Genomic DNA, 20,320 nt, shown 5'->3' with positions numbered 1-20,320 from the left:
TGTGATGGCTCACACCCATTGTAGAGGACAGACACTAAAGAAACAATCTGAAACAAACCAGGGAAAATATTTTGAAGTTCTGGAGTCTCTTAGCTGATGAAAGACGAGTCGTGGGCACTGGACGATATGTTGGTGAGTTTGTCCAGGGAGGCATTGTTGAGTTTGCTGTAAGTTAAAGGCCCTCCTTCAACCGACAGGCTTCCAGGTTTTTGTTATGGAAATTCGCATTGCTTATCGTAGCGATGTGATTGGATGAATTTCAGCTTTGGCGGGATTTTCATATATGAAAATTGTTCCACGGCACGCAATGCCTGTCGGTTGAAGGTGAGCTTTTAAAGAGAGTTTGAAATAATGACACTTAATGACTTAAGAATGTGCGTCATGGTCGTTATCAACATCATCGTCATCATCATCATCCGTCATCATCATAACAATGATCACATCCTCGTCATAATCGACAACATTATCATCCCAATCGTCATCTTTATCATCGTCGTCATCATCATCATAATCGTTATCATCATGGTCGTCGTCATCATTATCATTATCACCAGAGACAAGTCCAAGTACAGGTCAATCTTTGTGTATTGGCAGTTTGCTTTGTTTTTGGTATCCACGGTATAAAGATATTATGGAAAAACCTGTAACAAAACGTTTTATTGCCAAAAGGCTTGAATTAGTGTTGGAAAATAAAGAAACAAACCGTCAAACAGTTTTCAAACTTGCCTTTCATTTGAGTCTTTCAAATTCTGTCAGCAGTGAGTCAAATAGCATGCGCACGCAGACGTAATTCTCGTACTCGTTTCTCTCCTAAAAAACCCGATGCTATCGCAGGCTATAAGTTGAAATTTATCGATTGATATTATTAAAAGGAAGATCCCATTTGAAACATTATTACCTGTTGGACTCTGAGTGGTGGGCGTTGGCCGATTTGTTGTCGAAACTGTTTTGAAAAAAAGGAAATTCAAGTCACTAAATGATAACTGGACCCTAAGGCCCTGGGCAAACAGCCACAACAACTTCATCATTGTTGAGAATTGGTTGTTTTGCGACCCATAAGACACTTTAAACAGCATTATAGCGACCCATAAGACACTTTAAACAGCATTATAGTTATTGTGTAGAGACACTGAAACATTGATCTGTGCATATTATTTTGATATAAGATAATTAAACCCTTTGTATCTATTATATTATACAATGAATGCAAATCTTTAGCCAATTTAGCTTTAGTGGTGCAATTCTAGCTTCCATCTCTCTTCTTAACACTTCCTTGATGATAGGGCCCAATGGACAAGAAAGCAAAAAAGCCTGCTTACATCAAAAGGATTTCAAGTTGGGCTAAACAAATAATTTCACTCCGGAGTTTTCCGTTTTTAGTCCGAAAAAGTTGGGGCAATCCCTCGATTGCTGGCCGATATTTATTTCGAGATAGTCAACATTATTATAGAACGAAAATTGTTGATTCAGCGTCATCGAACTTGTGACATCTCTGCCAAAAAATGGAAGCTCAATTTAGTGTAGGCCCTGTCATAAGACCTGTACTTTGAAAACGTTTGGAGACAGGCATCTGTTAAAATAATGTGTTCAAACTACTTCTAATGATCTGGTGTAAAATTCTCTTTTTGTAAAATTGCAAGACCTATGCTGATTGAGCTCTTTTGCTGCTTCAAAACGATAAAATGATGATGAACTGTCGTACATTAGCAAAACAACGCTATTCCTTTACCTCCGTTATTGAGATTGTCCATGTATATCTATATAACACAAGTCCACCATTTTTCGTCATTCATTTCAGCAACAACTATTTCATGAGATAATTTGGTTCCATTTTTCCTTGCTGTACTTACCACCGTAAACAGGAATGAATAGTAACCGGAATCCTCTTCCCTGGAAGCAGCAGTATGATTGAAAAACCAGAGTGATATAGCGACCAGTGACAATGACACTTTGTCCAGTACGATAGCCGCTATATGTGCGATAGAAGCCATCATTGTTGTTCCATATCCTCAGAAAAGCAATACTGAAACAAGAAACCTTTTATTTTCAGTTTTCCGTCTTTAAGAGTTTAGATCAGATAAGATGGAAAATGCCCGTGAAATAAGTATGTGATCACAAGAACCCTTTTGCACAAAGGATTAATTCCATGTGTAAACTGCTATATTCCAAGTTTAAAGTATACTCTAATACATATAATTTTCCTGAAACAGGTGTCCTTGATTCCAACCAAGAAATTGTGACTTTCTTCCGGGAATAATTGCCACACGGCAGCTTTTCCAGGTTATCCGGCAGTACAAGTGCATTCCAAGTCAATGCCTCTGCCTGTGTAACTTAAAGAAACCTATTTAGACTACACTTAATGCTCTTTAAATGTCTCTTATAAACTCATATTCTGTCCGAAAAAGGACGGAAAATTACCTGGAAGAAAAATATGCCAAGGAATAGAAATATCTCTTGATTTATTAGAATTTCTCACAGATTTTTTTACATTCGTACAAATGTTAACTGGAAATCAACAATACTTCGTTTGCAGTTTTTCATTTATTTATGTATTTTTCAGCCTTTGGCCGATTGTTTGAGAAAAGAAGCTTACGCAGCGCGAGATCTAAGTGATTACCTGCGAGTCGACAGGTCGAAGTGTTCAAATGTAATGTTCACAGCTGCACCAAAAGGAATATAATAGGTAGCCACGCAGAACGTGTTACTTGGGTAGTTAATGGGATATCCAGGACTTTCCAGCGTATTGTTGATAATTCGTCTACAAGCTTAATAGAAAGAGTAGATGGAAGACAGAAGTCGTGGTATTAGGCATTATTAAATTAAGCAGGATAACACGCAAACAGGAAAATAAACAAACAAACCGTGAAACAGTTTTCAAACTTGGCTTTCATTTGAGTCTTTCAAATTCTGTCAGCAGTGAGTCAAATAGCCTGCGCACGCAGACGTAATTCCAGTGGTCGTTTCTCTCCGAAAAAACCCGCTGCTATCGCAGGCTATAAATTAAAATTTATCGATTGATATTATTAAAGGAAAGATTCCATTTAAAACATTATTACCTGTTGGACTCTGAGTGGTGGGCGTTGGCCGATATGTTGTCGACACTGTTTTGAAAAAAACAACATTCAAGTAACTAAATGATAACTGGACTGTAAAGCCCTGTGCAAACAGACGCAAAAACTCCAGCATTGTTTAGAGTTGGTTGTTTTGCGGAAGTTGGATGATGTTAGCAGTTGTGTGCAAACGGACGCTACAACTGCTAACAATGTAAGGACGTGCAGTGTATTATGGGAAGGATACGACCCATAAGACTTTGTAAACTTACAAAATTTAGCTGCTATCTTGTTTTCAATATCTTAATGCGTTGCCATCTCCATGGAGACCATATGTAATGCGCATGTGTGTTCCCAATAATGTTGGAAAAGCTGTGCAAACAGATCGAACATTGTTGCACTACGCTTCGGCGATCTCCAAACAATAGAAGTGGGAGTTTTTGACCCAAAAGTTTGACCAGTTTATAGCTTTTTGCAACAACTCCTTGCCACACGCAACAACATGCAACAAGGTGTGCAAACGGACGCAACATGTGACATCCAACAATGTTGCGTCCGTTTTGACGGGCTTAAAATGCGCCATTTCTCAATTAATTTAATAGTGATTTAGAAGATCTTGGTTTAGGCTTCGCCTTTAAGGCGTTGTAACATGAGGAGACATCAAACAGCATTATAGTTATTGTGTAGAGACACTGAAACATTGATCTGTGCATATTATTTTGATATAAGATAATTAAACCCTTTGTATCTATTATGTTATGCAATGAATGCAAATCTTTAGCCAATTTAGCTTTAGTGGTGCAATTCTAGCTTCCATCTCTCTTCTTAACACTTCCTTGATGATAGGGCCCAATGGACAAGAAAGCAAAAAAGCTGGCTTACATCAAAAGGATTTCAAGTTGGGCTAAACAAATAATTTCACTCCGGAGTTTTCCGTTTTTAGTCCAAAAAAGTTGGGGTAATCCCTCGATTGCTGGCCAATATTTATTTCGAGATAGTCAACATTATTATAGAACGAAAATTGTTGATTCAGCGTCATCGAACTTGTGACATCTCGGCCAAAAAATGGAAGCTCAACTTAGTGTAGGCCCTGTCATAAGACTCGTACTTTGAAAACGTTTGGAGACAGGCATCTGTTAAAATATGTGTTCAAACTACTTCTAATCATCTGGTGTAAAATTCTCTTTTTGTAAAATTGCAAGACCTATGCTGATTGAGCTCTCTCGCTGCTTCAAAACGATAAAATGATGATGAACTGTCGTACATTAGCAAAACAACGCTATTCCTTTAGCTCCGTTATTGAGATTGTCCATGTATATCTATATAATACAACTCCACCATTTTTCGTCATTCATTTCAGCAACAACTACTTCATGAGATAATTTGGTTCCATTTTTCCTTGCTGTACTTACCACCGTAAACAGGAATGAATAGTAACCGGAATCCTCTTCCCTGGAAGCAGCAGTATGATTGAAAAGACAGAGTGACATAGCGACCAGTGACAATAACACTTTGTCCAGTACCATAGCCTCTATATGTGCGATAGAAGCCATAATTGTTGTTCCATATCCTCAGATAATCATTACTGAAACAAGAAACCTTTTATTTTCAGTTTTCCGTCTTTAAGAATTTAGATCAGATAAGATGCAAAATGCCGTGAGAAATAAGTATGTGATCACAAGAACCGTTTTGCACAAAGGATTAATTCCATGTGTAAATTGCTAGATGCCAAGTTTAAAGTATACTCTAATACATATAATTTTCCTGAAACAGGTGTCCTTGATGCCAACCAAGAAATTGTGACTTTCTTCCGGGAATAATTGCCACACGGCAGCTTTTCAAGGTTATCCGGCAGTACAAGTGCATTCCAAGTCAATGCCGCTGCCTGTGTAACTTAAAGAAACTTATTTAGACCACACTTAATGCTCTTTAAATGTCTCTTATAAACTCATATTCTGTCCGAAAAAGGACGGAAAATTACCTGGAAGAAAAATATGCCAAGGAATAGAAATATCTCTTGATTTATTAGAATTTCTCACAGATTTTTTTTACATTCGTACAAATGTTAACTGGAAATCAACAATACTTCGTTTGCAGTTTTTCATTTATGTATTTTTCAGCCTTTGGCCGATTGTTTGAGAAAAAAAGCTTACGCAGCGCGAGATCTAAGTGATTACCTGCGACTCGCCAGGTCGAAGTGTTCAAATGTTATGTTCACAGCCGCACCAAAAGGAATATAATAGGTAGCCGCGCAGGACGTGTAACTTGGGTAGTTGTTGGGATATCCAGGACTTTCCAGCGTATTGTTGATAATTCGTCTACAAGCTTAATAGAAAGAGTAGATGGAAGACAGAAGTCGTGGTATTAGGCATTATTAAATTAAGCAGGATAACACGCAAACAGGAAAATAAACAAACAAACCGTGAAACAGTTTTCAAACTTGGCTTTCACGTGAGTCTTTCAAATTCTGTCAGCAGTGAGTCAAATAGCCTGCGCACGCAGACGTAATTCTAGTGGTCGTTTCTCTCCGAAAAAACCCGCTGCTATCGCAGGCTATAAATTAAAATTTATCGATCGATATTATTACAGGGAAGATTCTATTTAAAACATTATTACCTGTTGGACTCTGAGTGGTGGGCGTTGGCCGATATGTTGTCGACACTGTTTTGAAAAAAAGAACATTCAAGTAACTAAATGATAACTGGACTGTAAAGCCCTGTGCAAACAAAGCAAAAACTCCAGCATTGTTTAGAGTTGGTTGTTTTGCAGAAGTTGGATGATGTTAGCAGTTGTTTGCAAACGGACGCTACAACTGCTAACAATGTAAGGACGTGCAGTGTTTTATGGGAAGGATACGACCCATAAGACTTTGTAAACTTACAAAATTCAGCTGCTATCTTGTTTTCAACATCTTAATGCGTTGCCATCTCCATGGAGACCATATGTAATGCGCATGTGTGTTCCCAACAATGTTGGAAAAGCTGTGCAAACAGATCGAACATTGTTGCACTACGCTTCGGCGATCTCCAAACAATAGAAGTGGGAGTTTTTGACCCAAAAGTTTGACCAGTTTATAACTTCGGGCAACAACTCCCAACCACACGCATTAAAATTCAAGAACGATTGGAAACGGACGCACATGTAACACCTAACAATGTTGGCCAACAATGTTGGCCAACAATGTTGCGTCCGCTTTCACGGGGGTTAAAATGCGCCATTTTTAAATAGTGAGTTGGATGATCGTTGGTTTAGGCTTCGGCTTCAAGGCGTTGAACATTAGGAGACATTAAATAGTTATTGTTTATAGCGATAAAAAGGTTTTCAAGTTCGGGTAAACAGTTTATTTCACTCTAGAGTGCCGTTTTTAGTTCGAAAAAGCGAAGCATAATCTTCCGATCGTTAGCCGATATTTGTTTCGAATCAGTCAACATCGTAGAACGAAAATTATCGATTCAACGTCATCCAACATGTGACATCTCGGAAAAAAAATGGAAGGTCAAGTTAGCGTAGACCTCTGAGACTCGTACTTCCGTAACGTTTGGAGAGAGAGATTGGTTAAAATGTGTTTTCAAACTACTTCTAATGATGGCAATCTGGTGCAAGTTTCTCTTTTCGTAAAATTGCGAGACGTATGCTAATTGTTCCACGGCATTAGTTAAGAGTGTTGATCTGTCACTTTGCAGTCGCAAATGGATTTATTTTTAGATACACTTTGCGCGCGAAACAAACAAAGGGCAACCAATTTTAACTAATTAGAAGAAGCTATGTCACGCGTGACTGCTTCTGCCATGTTTCTGATTTTCGCGGGAAGGGGTATTCTAAAAATAGTCTTATTTGTGACTGTGCTGGGGAGCCCACCCATGCCATAACAACACTCTTGTCTAATTCACTCTTGCGCTGAAATATTTACTACGATAGTATATGCGATAGACTGGACTTTAATATAACTAACCATGGTAAAATAGGCAAGTAGGTGACAAATATGTATAACGCGTGTGCCAAAAAATGTTCTAGAAATTCTTGAGATTGAGGTACACACGTGGAAACTCAACGTCCTCGTTGATTGAGTTCTCTTCCTTATTACAATACCACGCTTCCAAAAACAACCACTGGTTCCATTGGGGACGGATGTGAAGAATTAACACGTTTTCAAAATTAAAGCTGTGGCCAGTTTTTTGGGAATGCTGGGCCAGTAGAGAGTTTTTGTCAATAACTAGCTCTATTGGCTCTTCAACATATGAGCTTTCCAAACACCTCGTGGCGCTCATCTCACCCCTCCAGAACAACAGGTATTCTGTTAAAAACAGTAGAGTTTTCGCCGAGAGAATACGGGAACAAACTCCAGAACCTGACGAGATTTTCGTGTCTTTCGATGTCGTATCACTATTTACCTGCATACCCACCCACTTTGACAATAACAAGTGAACGACTTCATCAGGATTCAATACACTCTGTGAAAGAGCAAACTTGTCTTCTGACAACGTAATGCGACTGTTGGGCTTCGTGCTTAATAACATCTACTTCACCTTCCAAGGCCCTATGGGCTGTAAATCCAGTAAACCACGCGAAAGACAGGGGGACCATGCAGTCACGCGTAATCGATCTGGTCCTACTTCCCTACGCTAAAGGCGCCTCTGAGAAAATTACAAGAGTGCTAAACCAACACAACATCAAAGTGGCGAACAAACCCGTCCGCACCGTCGGCTCCTTTTTTTAGAAGACCGAAAGATCAACAAAAGAAAGAGGACACAAGGGGCACTGTTTACAAGATCAAATGCAACGATTGCGCTGCAGTACGGAACGGGTATTCTAAAAATCGACTCATTTGTGACTGTTCTGGGGAACCCACCCATGCCATAACAACACTCTTATCTAATTCACTCTTGCGTTGACATATTCACTATGATAGTATACGCGATAGACTGGGGTTTAATGCGAGAAAAACAATTCTAATGGCTCACACGCGATGTAGAGGACAGACACAGAAGGCATAATCTGAAACAAGGGGTAAATATTTTGAAGTTCTAGAGTCTCTCACCTGATAGTTGAGGAGTCGTGGGCACTGGAGGATATGTCGGTGAGTTTGTCCAGGAAGGCATCGAGTAGTTTACTATTGAGGAGCCTTTGAAACAATGACAATAAGTGACTTAAGAAGAATGTGCATCATCACTTTCGTCCTCGTCCTCGTCCTCGTCATCGTCATCGTCACCGTCATCGTCATCGTTATCGTTATCGTCATCGTCATCGTCATCGTCATCGTTATCGTCATCATCGTCATCATTATCATCGTCGTTATCATTATCGTCATCGTCATCGTCATCATCATTATCGTCGTCATCACCATGATACGATCTTCGTCATAATCATCATCAATATTATCATAATCGTCATCATCATCATCATCATCATCATCGTCGTCATCATCGTCAACATTATCAACCTGGTTTATTGACTTACAACATACACTAGTAAACCGATGCCTACAACTTCCCGCGCCGTTCAAACAGTACTACCCGACGTATTCTACGATACACGTACAGACCTTACAACTATAGACAGATCGAAAATTAGTCTTCACAGCCTATTACCTCTAGGTTCAACTGACAGTCCACCAATAACATCGCGAATAAGTTGACCAATGACATCTACGACCGGAGTTTCCATAGTAGCTACTGACGTTACACAAATCAATTGAATCTGAAGATGACTTCCGCTCAGGCTGTCGAAACGTCAGTCAATGACATCTCAAACAGTACAGGACTACACTCGACTGGACGATCATACTTCACTTAATTTTGACATGACTCCTTGGTTCAAACCATTTACGATCATCAAAATCATCATCAATATCATTATCATCATCTTTATCACGGGCACAATCGTTATAAAATTATATAATTATCGTCATTGTCATTACATTGTCGTTGCGTCGTCGGTCAACCACAGCATCGCTGTCAAAGTCATCGTCGTCATTATTAATATATTTTGTATATATCTTATCTCTACATCGCCAAGATTAGCTGTGCTATTTGCAGTGCAGAGTTATCTTTCTTTCTACTGTTGTTAATTTGAATTTGAAAATGGAATGATTTCATACACTTGGCCCCGGTTGGTTTTTTTTTTTTTTTTTTGGGGGGGGGGGGGGGGTTTGGCACTAGACGGATCGCTGTCCAGCAGATAGCTCAATTGGTGCCGGTGTTTGTCCGCTGGGGTACTTCCTTTCCTTTTAAAGAGCTAATGGGGATATGCCGCTGGAGGGGGTCGCATTTTCATGACTTTATTGACTATAGTCGAGTTGCATTTTCAACAGAGTTCGCGACAGAGATACTTAAATGGGGTCTAAAATTGTCCGGATTTTGTAGGTAAGAAAATTCTAGGCTAGTGGGATTTAAAAATTCATCGTTTAGTACGCCAAATGTGTCACTTCATTTTAGGATGATGGAGTTAAAAGGCTTTATGTACGGTTTATTTAAACAATAGAGTGTTTCTGTCGAGGAACTATCGTCTGATAGTTGCCCCGCGGAAATTTGATGATCTTAAAACAAATATTTGCCCGAGAAGCGAAGCTTCGAGGGCAAATATGCTAGTTTTAAGAACATCAACTTTCCAAGGGGCAACTATCAGACCGATAGTTCCGAGACATAAACACTCTATTGTCTTTATTGTTCACTACTAAATTTTCTTCCGCGCGCCAGCTCAAAAATCGTGTTGAATTATTTTCAACTTTATTAGACGAAAGCCGTGTCAGCCAATATAAAATTTGAAAAAGAAAACAAACAAAAACCCTCTTAATACAATTTCGATTGTTTATTTTCCATAAGGCCGCTTGTTTACAGAGGTATTTTCAGCGGACGACAACTATCCATCCGGGTATTTTCCTCGGACGGGCACTATGGGCTGATAGTGTCTCTCCGCGGACGAACACTATCGCGTCACGTGATCAATTTAAACCAATAAGAATCGGTGAAAATTTAGTGGTGAACTATAATCATAAATAGAAAATACCAAGATGGGGTGTATAATTGGCCATAAAATAGACTATAAATGGGTAGGGGTTTCTGAAAGGCCAGCGGCACATACACAGTGAAAATTGAAGAGACAAATAATGAACGTAGTTAACAAGTCCAGCCATAGCAGAATCTTTGTTTACATTTTCTGCTTCATTAGCACTAGGATATCGTTTAACTAATCAGTCGGCCAAGAATAGAGTTCCGGTTATTGAAAGTGCATTGCATAGTGAGCTCTCTCTGAAATTTTGAACGTCATATACAAAATCATCTCTGAGGAATGATGCTTTGAAAATTTGAAACACGGAAGTCGTGGTAATGGCCATGACTAAATTAAGCAGGATAACATGTAAATAGCCATCGAGCTTTACCCATGGGAGAGAAGGGGATTTTTGCGGCTAACGCCCTTCCAATTACAGGTTTGGAGAATCTCCATTGTTGACATATTCACTATAATAGTATACGCGATAGACATTATTTATTACCAAAGTGAAGGTTTCATTTAAAAAATTATTACCTCCTAAACTCTGAAGGGTGGGCGTCGGCCGATCTGGTGTCGATACTGTTTTGAAAAGAAGGAGATATTCAAGTCACTAAATGACAACTGGACCCTAAATCCCTGTGCAAACAGACGCAACAACTCCAGCATTGTTGAGAGTTGTTGGTTCTGCAGATGTTGGCAGTGATGTGCAAACGAGCGCTACCACTATCAATAATGTAAAAACGCGCAGTGTATTATAGGAAGGACTCGACCTATAAGGGTACTTTCCATTAAGCCAAAATTTCCGGAATATCGGGCTGAAGTCAAATGGAAAGGTCCGTTTCGGTTCGGTCCGAGCGGAATATTTGGGACTACCTCTGGAGGTGGTCTTCTTTGACCGGTGGGTCCGGTCCGATCGAAACGTGCCGTTCCATTTACAAAAATTCTCGTTTCCAGTCCCATTTCACTTTCGGTCGAAACGTAAATGGAACGCTTCGGTACGGTGGGAAATGGACTTCTGATGAAAGATGCCGTTCCATTTTTCCTTGGTTACTTCCACTGGTCTCGGACCCGATGTCAGGCATAATGGAAAGCACCCTAAGACTGTCTAAACTTACAAAATTAACATATTAATGCGTTGCTATCTCCATGGAGACCATATGTAATGCGCGTGCGTGGCCTCAACAATGTTGGAAGAGCTGTGCACACGGATTCAACATTGCTGTGCGACGCTTCGGAAATCACGGAACAAAAGAAATTCTGGGAGATTTTGATTCAAACGTTTGGCCAGTTTATAACTTCCTGCAACAACCCCTAGCCACAGGCAACAACATGCAAGAAGGCGTGCAAACGGACGCAACATGTAACAACCAACAATGTTGCTTCTGTTTACGCGAGGCTTAAATTAAAATGCGGCATTTCTAAATAGCAGCGAGTTTGAAGATCATGGGTTCAGGCTTCGGCTTCAAGGCGTTGTAACATTAGGAGACATTAAACAACATCATAATCATTGTGAATAGACACTGCATGAAAAATGGATATATGAATATTATTTTTATATAAAATAATTATACCCTTTGTGTGGTCTAGAATTAGCCATAAAATAGACCATAAAGGGTGGGGGTTCTGAGGGGCCAGCAACACATACACAGTGAAAATTCAAATATTGAACGTAGTTAACAATTCCAACTATAGGAGGATCTTTGTTTACATTTTCTGCTTCATTAGCACTAGGATATCGTTTTCTAATCAGTCAGCCAAGAGTAAAGTACTGATTATTGAAAGTGCAACCTCGCATAATTAGTTATCTCTGAAATTTTGAACGTCACATACCAGGAGTCTTGCATACACAAAATCATCTATAAGAAACGATGATTCGAAAATTCGAGATTAAATTTAGAAAAAATCTATTGTATCATTAGTGCTTTTGCCACTGCTCGTTACCAAATTTAAAATGCCTGTCTTTGTAGCACCATGGGTAAGAAAATATGGTAACCCATCTGTTCGAGAAAATTTGGTTTTGTATTGGTCACCTTACGACTGTTTTTATTTACGATGCTTTCACCACAACAGTGAAACAGAAACAGTCTGTGGTGGGGGTCGCACAACAGAGCGAGGCTCCAAATTAGTGCGCCCTTTTTTACCCTCCCAACCATGATATACAATAGAAGACAGACCACAACACCGGGAACTACGTGCCCTACTCTTTGCGACAAGTGTGCGGGTTCTTTTACGTCCCACAAGATTATGAACATTGAAGGGTTGTGAGACAGGACCTCCGGCTTATCGTCCTTATCCGAGAAGACTAGAGAGTCTAACCATTTGCAGATGTAATTACAAAGGCAGCACTTTCTCCTCAGTTATTTAAAGACCCTGAGTGTTGGTCCGGCCGGAGTTGAACTCACGACCTCCCGCGTGACAGCCCGGTGCTCAACCAACTGAGCCACCGTCCACTCCTCCATGCATGCCAATGTGACCAGTGTCACGTGACCATATCGCGGGCTCAAATTTAGAGCACATCGAGGTCAGCTGTTTTTGACCGCTGATCAGGTACTGGGTTTTGATTGGATCGCAGGCTCTGAGCCAGGTTAACTTGTTGTGAAAATAAATAACCAGGGAGTTCCGCTTTTAGGCTGGGCTAAATGTATATATTTTCAGTTATATGATTACTTTTGACATATCCTATCCTCGAGAAACGTCATCTTCAAATTGTGGGACTTGAAGTTGCTGAACGCTGAAAGCACATGAATATTTGCGAACAACAGGAATCGCACAGGCCCGTCAACATTTTTAACACTTTATAACACGAGGACGAATGTTTGGAGTTCAAACCTGTACTAATCTGTGATGACGCATTTAAATCGCACAGATTTGGCGTCTATTTACGGTCAGCGGTTAGGTCTAAACGCGAAACAGTCCTAGCCCCCAGAGGACCCCTAGAGCCAATCCTACCTTTTGCATTCACAGGGCGATTTGTACACAAAACTTGTCCCTACCCAACCCATCCTCTACCTCTGAAATAACGATTATGGACAATTCCTAATTTTCTCTAAATTGACTATCATCGTCAATTTAGGACGCTTAGAGCTTATAGGGATTATGGAAAACAAACATCTATTTTTAAAATATGAACCCGAATGCCTGAGCTCGCAGGACTCGAACCTGAGAATGTTCGATTAATAACGCTTTTTTAGACTACCACATCACTAACTGCCAGAACTTTATGTTTTTTAGTATGTCAATATAATTTTCTCCGAATGCCGCTGTAAACGTGTATTATCACCTGCTAATTAAGAAACAAGTTCAAACAGAAGAAACTGGCGGTTACCAAAACTCAAGAGAAAGCTAACCATTTTAAAATCAAGCACTAGACTTAACCACTATTCAGCAATGATTTAGTGTCTGTAAATAATCGGTACAGTTTCCAGCCAGTTGATCTTTAGTAGCTAAGTGGATAAAAACAGCTCCTTCAAAGTGGGTGCTCCGGGTTCAAATCCTGTCCAGGTATGCAACTTTACTTTTTTTTCTTTTCATCTGCTAACACAAAGTCCTGGGACAGAGCCGTCTAAATTGACGATAACAGTCAATCCAGAGAAAATTAGGAATTGTCCGATAATCGTCATTGCAGAGGTAGGGGACATGTTACCCTACCATGTGGGTTTTCCCTACCTTCAAGATAGGGAAACCCTACCCCCTTGGGGCATCTTATCTCGGACAACGAAAGGCATAATACAAAAGCGAAAGGAAACTTACCACCTAGGGTAACCCTACTACCTGGGGGCACCCTCCCTCATGTAAACGGACCCTTATTCAGATTTGTCTACTCTCCTGCAAGTAAAACGACATTCAGAAAAAATTTCCCGAAGGACAGAAGCCACTCACATCGTTTTGGTCTTGGTAGTTAATTTCGCCATCATGCAAAAGTCCTATTCAAAAGCAAAACTACGGTGGACTCTGTAACGCGTTGCCATGGTGCATATTGTATGCAAGATGATGATACCTTAGGAAGAACTTGACGATTTAGATGTCAACTGCTTACCTTGGCCATTGCACAGATCACCATAGCAACAGTTTACTGAGCATGCCAGTAAGGTTCCATTGTCATTCGAGATAATGCTTTGGTTAGCATAGTTACAAAGCGTTCCTGAGTTACACTGGAAAAAGGAATGAGAGCAGTTTTTCATAGTTCTTGTGTACACCATTCCATATATTTCTGCAGTCACGACGATGGAACGACAAGAATCTTTCCAACTGTCACATTGCTGTATTGATGGGTTACTACATGGTTGGGTGGAGCCTGGATAATCCAAACAGGTATAACAACGCAGGCCGGAGGCTCTCGGAAGTTTCCCGCCAAAACAGCTCAGCAAACATAATGCCTGCAACATAAGTAACAAAAAACTGAAAAAACGCATGAAATGTGAGATCCTTATTCCAAAACAACAACAAAAACCAGCACTTTGGTATGCAGTGTGTGAAGTTAAGCCTGATTATTATTCTCCGATAGGCTTTCTATCTAAAACTTACAGCTATCATCTCGACTGGAGGTGAATAGGTCGGTTTCGTATTCTAACGTTTAGCTTGGATCGAGCATAAAGTGGAGGCTAATGCAGGGGAATCTTTTCAAATGCAAATTATTTCCCCCGCATTAGCCTCCATTTCATGCTAGATCCAGTCTAACTGTGAGAACACGAAAGTGACCTATTCTCTATTTTTAATGCTCAATAATACACTTTGTTTGCCCCTAACGTTTTGCATAAACTATTGTTTTCAACTTCTCTAGGGAATATGCAGTGTCCTCAAAAGCATTTGAAAACAATAGTCTATGCAAAATTTGGGGAGAAAACAAAGTGTACTGTGAGGCCTTCCATGATAGAGAATAGTCCAGTTTGCAGTTGTGTGCTTAGTTACCTGGCCTATGAATGAAAGTGAGGCTGGAGTTGACCTTGTTTTGATAGAAACCTCACTGCTTTTCCTTTGTAAATTCTTACTAATTAGCATGACAACAACATCATTAACATAAGAAAAGGAGGGAGGTCTGTATCATAACAAGGTCAACACCAGCCTCACTTTTATTTAAAGGTCAGGTTACTAAGCACACAACTGTAAAGAGGTCTATTAGGAAAACTTTAAGTGATTGCCAAAAAGAGGTTTCTTTATAGCATTCTATTATTTCATTTGATTAGTAAACTATCCATTAAAAGGAAAGTTTTTAAAGGTACAATCATTAAAAGAAGAGGACCGCGTAAAGACTAGCTGCTAGAATTAGACTAAGCTAACAAAACGAATGTCAATACGATGTTAACGCTCATAGTTCAGTACAGAAATAAAAGAATCAAAAGAGAAGAAACAAATGGCATGTTCATTTTCATTAAATTCACCTTCCTGGCAACGGTCTTTAGGGGAATCTTCTTTAGCACAAGGCTAATCAGTCAGCCGAGAATAAAGTACTAAATATTTAAAGTGCATTTCGTGATGAGATATTTTAGAACTGAAATCTGAACCCGATATACCAGATACTCTCTGAGCAATGAAGCTTTGAAAATTCGATATTTTAAAAAGAACGTTTTTTGTGTGTGTTAAAGGCGAACAGGCAGCCCCCCAATAGGGTAAGTGCAATGGCTACCGGACATAACAACTAATCCTCCTCCGTATGAGGGAGTGGGTAGTGGGTACGCCCAAACGGAGGGTGTAAAGAGAATGTATGAGCTCTTGCCACCCAAGAATTTATCAGTTTTTAATGGCTAATAGGCTATTTTACAGTTGTTTGCACAGCGACCAGACCTATGAATGGCTGCGAGGCTGCCGGTGACCTTGCATTGATACAGCCCCACTGCTTTTATCATGTAATTAACATTACAAAAGCATGAAGGTTTGTATCAAATCAGGGTCACCGGCAGCCTCGCTTCCATTCTTAGGCCAGGTAACTTAGCTACAACTGTAAAATAGTCTATTAGTGGCTCGCTATGAAAGCCGTATATCGGGCCGTTCTGTAGAATATGGCCCGCTAATTTTGCCAATCACAGCGCGCGTACTGTCTGAGAGATGTAATAAAGTCCCTTAATTAAGAAGGCAGATTTATGTTCTCAAATAGCCAACAGGTCGCTTCCTGCCATCTGAGGTTCCAATCGTCGTTTGGTAAGTTTAAAAGTGGAGTGTCTGTAAACTAGTTTGATCGGTGGAACTCCCGTAAAAGAAGAGCATTTTTGGAGTAACTGCAGAATACCCTGCCACATCGAAGACAAGCCCTGATAAAGCTTGATACGCGGCTGCGAAGTCTTATTTATTTGATAAATTTTGTTGGTGGGTAGTGTATCATGTAAGCCTTCGCAAAATGTCCCGAGAATTTTAGCCCTCATTTACCTTGTTACCTTGTTGCCTTGGTTACCCTGTGGCCCCTCTCTTTCCTTTTATTTCTGAGAGGATACGCGGATACGTAGAGTGGACAAGTCCCTCTCTTTCTTTAGAACTGGTAAGTATATTTCTGAGTGTATACGCGGATACGCGGTGGGTAAGATCCTCTCTTTCTTGAGAGATGGTAAGTATATTTCTGAGTGGATACACAGCTACGCAGTCCGCAAAATAAAAGCTAGAATTTTACTAGAGTGCTTAGGCCTAACCACTGAAACGAGCGCTTAGGCTTAATCAGGAATCGAGTGCTACTTCGAGAAAAGTGTAATTAACAGAACCGTAAAATGAAAGCTAGAGCGAGGCAATGTTGTTGACGGCACTTTTCTGACGTTTAAAGAACGAGGTATAGACCTTATTCATAAATGGCGGTCAATTTATAATTCTTTTGTCGAATTGCAAATTAGCGTACCAAGCCTCGATACCATACAGTGAATTGAAAAGATTTCTTGCGCTAAAATGAGGCTTGGTAGGCTAATTTGCACGTGGTCAAAAGAATTATAAATGTGACCGCCATTTATGAATACGGTCTATAATGCACAGAAAATGTGTAATTTTGGTGTAATTTTGGCGTATGTTCTTCACACGATCTTGTAAAAAGTGTAGTTCACGGAACCGTAAATTGAAAGCTAAAAGCACTGAAACGAGCGCTTAGGCTTAATCAGGAATCGAGTGCTGTTCCGGGAAAAGTGTAGTTAACCGAATTGTAAAATGACTCGATGATCGTGCTTTATGGAAGAGAAATACTGGCATATTTATCAATCTCCTTCGCTCTTTTTGTTTGGCGCGGTTCAGAAAGGAAAAATACTGGGAACCAGGAAAACGAGTGCGTGTCCACTAAGCTCTGTGTTTCCACTGCGTATCCGCGTATCCACCGAATTTAGGTTATAGCCCGGAAGGGGAGGGAGGGGGGGGGGAGGAGGGAGACTCCCATATGAAACAGATGGGGATGCTCGTCGTCTCGCTTAGGGTGTAAATTTTGGATTTTGGTCTCGCTTAGGGTGTTCCGGGAAAGTATCCGCATATCCACCCAATTTAGGTCATAGCCCGGGGGGAGACTCCCATATGAAACAGACAGTGCTGCTCATCGTCTCGCTTAGGGGTGTAAAGTTGGATTTTGGTCTCGCTTAGGGTGTTCCGGGCAAAGCGCCAATATTTTAAGCCACCAAGGTCTCGTTTAGGGTTCCGCGAAGAAACACAGACGCGAAGAGAAACAGAAGATTTGCTTTAAAAAAAATGCTTTTAAAAACTAATTTTAGGTAAAAGAATTCGATGATTATATCTTTGTAACATTAAAACTCATTGCATGTCGTATTTGTTTCTTTTTAAGCGGTCTCTTTTAGGGGTCAGAATTTGTTTAAGCCACGCCCAGATTGGTCTCCTTTAGGGGTCACAAAAAGCTTGAGCCACACCCAGATGGTCTCCTTTAGGGGTTAAATTCAAAATTTCCGACGAGCATCCCGTCTGTTCCATATGGGAGTCCCCCCGGGGGTTACAGCTTCGAGATGGCAAGGTATTCTGCAGTTAAGCCGCATTTTTTTATCACATAAATGAGTGCAAGAAGAAGGAAACGAAAGACAGCCTGTTCACATGAATTGTTTGGAATTTTCGTAAGCTTCAATGGCTGGCAGGCCACTGTTTAAAAACCAACGTTATTGTGATTCAATAGAACATGAGTCCTACAAAAAGTAACTCATCTGTGTAACTCCTACAGCGAGAAGTTCAATTCTCACTTTTTCCGGTTTTCGACAGAAAACAAATTGAGTAAATTGACAGAAATTTTGGTTTTAGTTTTAGAAAGACGTTATCGCCATAACAAAGAGAGTGACTATAACCTATACTCACCAGGATAAGACGCATCTTCTTTATTGCTCATTGAAAGAGGATGTCTCTTCGGTCTGATCTGATTTGCCTGCAGTGTAATCCCAAATGGGAATGGGAAATTTAACAACAAACAAAACAATTTATACTCCATTTGAAGTGTTAAAATTGACTTTTAGGACGCAGCTGATTGACGTTGTGTGAACAAGGAATTCAATTCGAGACAAGCAGTTTTCGATCTTAAAATATTGGTTTCGAGCTAAGTTCTTTCCTGACCAAGACATCGTTCGAAAGTCTCACTTAAAGATGAATCGAAAATCATATCTAAAAATCTTAGTTCCCATGAAAATGATTTGGTTATCAACAGAAAAGGAACCTCCCAGAAGAGTCAACAAGGAGGGTAATTAGTTTTTTTCTTTTTAATTAAGCTGATTGAGTCCCAGGTGAACTAATTGTTGAACTAACGTAGCTTGATTGTTTAAACGAATCTATCAAGTTATCTACAGACAATTTATCAGTTATTGGAAAAAGTCGCTTTTTGCTTATTAAAAGTTTCAATCTGTTGGGGTTTATCAATCAAGCTCTACAAGAATTTTCGAAATTTCAGGCGTTGTCTTTTAAATGTCTCGTTCAAAGTCTCTTGTCAAAGATTACGAAGGCTGGTTGCGCGGGGGTTGGGCTGAGGAGGTTTAGTATATACTAAAAGCGCGCTCTGATTGTCTATTCAAATTCCGAATATCCTTTGCTTTTCATATTGTAATCGTTAAAGGAATAAATGAGTTACAATCATCTTTTTGTGCTACATTATCTCACGGTTTTAGTATATACTAAAACAACTATTCACTTCAGTGTCTGTCGCTAGTGGTGGATATTTACATCGCCGCTTTGCGGCTTGGTAAATATTTACCACTAGCTACCTCCACTTCGGTAAATCATTATCATCTAGTCTCGTTGGGCTAGAAAGCGCCCAAGGTCAACTTCGTTGAATAGTTGTTAAATATTTACTACAAGTGGACACATTTGATTAGGTGCTTTCATTGCCAACCACTTCAGTTTCCACACAATCAACTGAAAAGAACTGTAACGTTTGCTGTAGAGAACGTGAGTAAACAATGAACAGGGTAATTAAGAAAAAAATCTCAAATTAATTGAGGACCTCAGTATATGGAGTTTTTTTTAAGGTGACATCAGCTTTGTCAGCCGTCGGTAAGCTGACATTTGTCACGTAAAAGAAAGGACAGTCGTCACTACTTTTTAAAAAGCCGTTAAGCATTTTAAATGATTAACTCCCTGATGAAGCGAGACCTTGTCTGACGAAATATTGGAGAAACCGTAAAAATCCTGACAGGCATACAACCAGCCTTGGATCATTATTTTACTTTTAGTCTACTTATCTTTACAATTTTCGCATTTGGCTGATTATTCATTTCTAGCATCTTTGAACCAAGCAGGATACCTCTTGTCCTTTTTATCGGTGGCTATTTTGTTTATTTTTTGTAGTGACCTTCAAGGAAGTCCGAAAACATGGGTAGAGTTTAGAGTTTTTGTACATGCATTTGAGTCCTGTGTGTAGTTCTGTATATTTGTCGTTCTTTTCTCGTTTTTTATTCCGAATTGTTCTGACCTGTCATACAGAACCTTCGATTAGCATCCACGAGTTTCTTTCTTTGTCCATAACCGAAATATCGCTTCTATTCGAACCATTCTCGGGTGGTCGTTCTATAGGTGGAATGGTACATCCCAAGTAAGGTTTGCTTTATCATTTTCTAGAACTGATAAGGGTTGAATAATAATAATAATAATAATAATAATAATAATAATAATAATAATAATAATAATAATAATAATAATAATAATAATAAGAAGAAGAAGAAGAAGAAGAAGAATCATAAGATACTAGGGGATTTCACAGTCCAGTGTGATCGAAAAATCGAGGCAAGAAGACCAGACATTGTCTTTGTTGATAAGAAGGAGAGAGAGGTTGCTATCTCAGGTGATGATAGGGTGAAGGATAAGGAACTTGAGAAGGTAGAGAAATACCAACTACGGAAAGA

The 20,320-nt window shown here is 39.7% G+C and overlaps 1 protein-coding gene across 1 annotated transcript in view; it reads right to left on the bottom strand.

Moving 5' to 3' along the window:
• LOC137972953 (cubilin-like) overlaps window positions 1–18,382 on the bottom strand; it is a 156,655-nt gene extending 138,273 nt beyond the window's left edge. Inside the window, exons 1-11 of the mRNA XM_068819640.1 lie at window positions 18,291–18,382; window positions 14,077–14,416; window positions 10,575–10,619; window positions 8,089–8,172; window positions 5,667–5,711; window positions 5,228–5,375; window positions 4,463–4,635; window positions 3,057–3,101; window positions 2,618–2,765; window positions 1,851–2,023; window positions 899–943 (exon numbers count right to left, since the gene is read on the bottom strand). Coding sequence (XP_068675741.1) covers window positions 899–943; window positions 1,851–2,023; window positions 2,618–2,765; window positions 3,057–3,101; window positions 4,463–4,635; window positions 5,228–5,375; window positions 5,667–5,711; window positions 8,089–8,172; window positions 10,575–10,619; window positions 14,077–14,416; window positions 18,291–18,305 — 1,261 coding nt within the window. The 5' untranslated portion in view covers window positions 18,306–18,382. The remainder of the gene's footprint in view (window positions 1–898; window positions 944–1,850; window positions 2,024–2,617; window positions 2,766–3,056; window positions 3,102–4,462; window positions 4,636–5,227; window positions 5,376–5,666; window positions 5,712–8,088; window positions 8,173–10,574; window positions 10,620–14,076; window positions 14,417–18,290) is intronic.
• Window positions 18,383–20,320: the final 1,938 nt, after the last annotated feature.

This window comes from Montipora foliosa, chromosome 10 (assembly GCF_036669935.1).
Source record: "Montipora foliosa isolate CH-2021 chromosome 10, ASM3666993v2, whole genome shotgun sequence".
Taxonomy (NCBI): domain Eukaryota; kingdom Metazoa; phylum Cnidaria; class Anthozoa; order Scleractinia; family Acroporidae; genus Montipora; species Montipora foliosa.
Note: the sequence above shows the minus strand (reverse complement) of the source record. Positions and strands in the feature narration are given on the sequence as shown.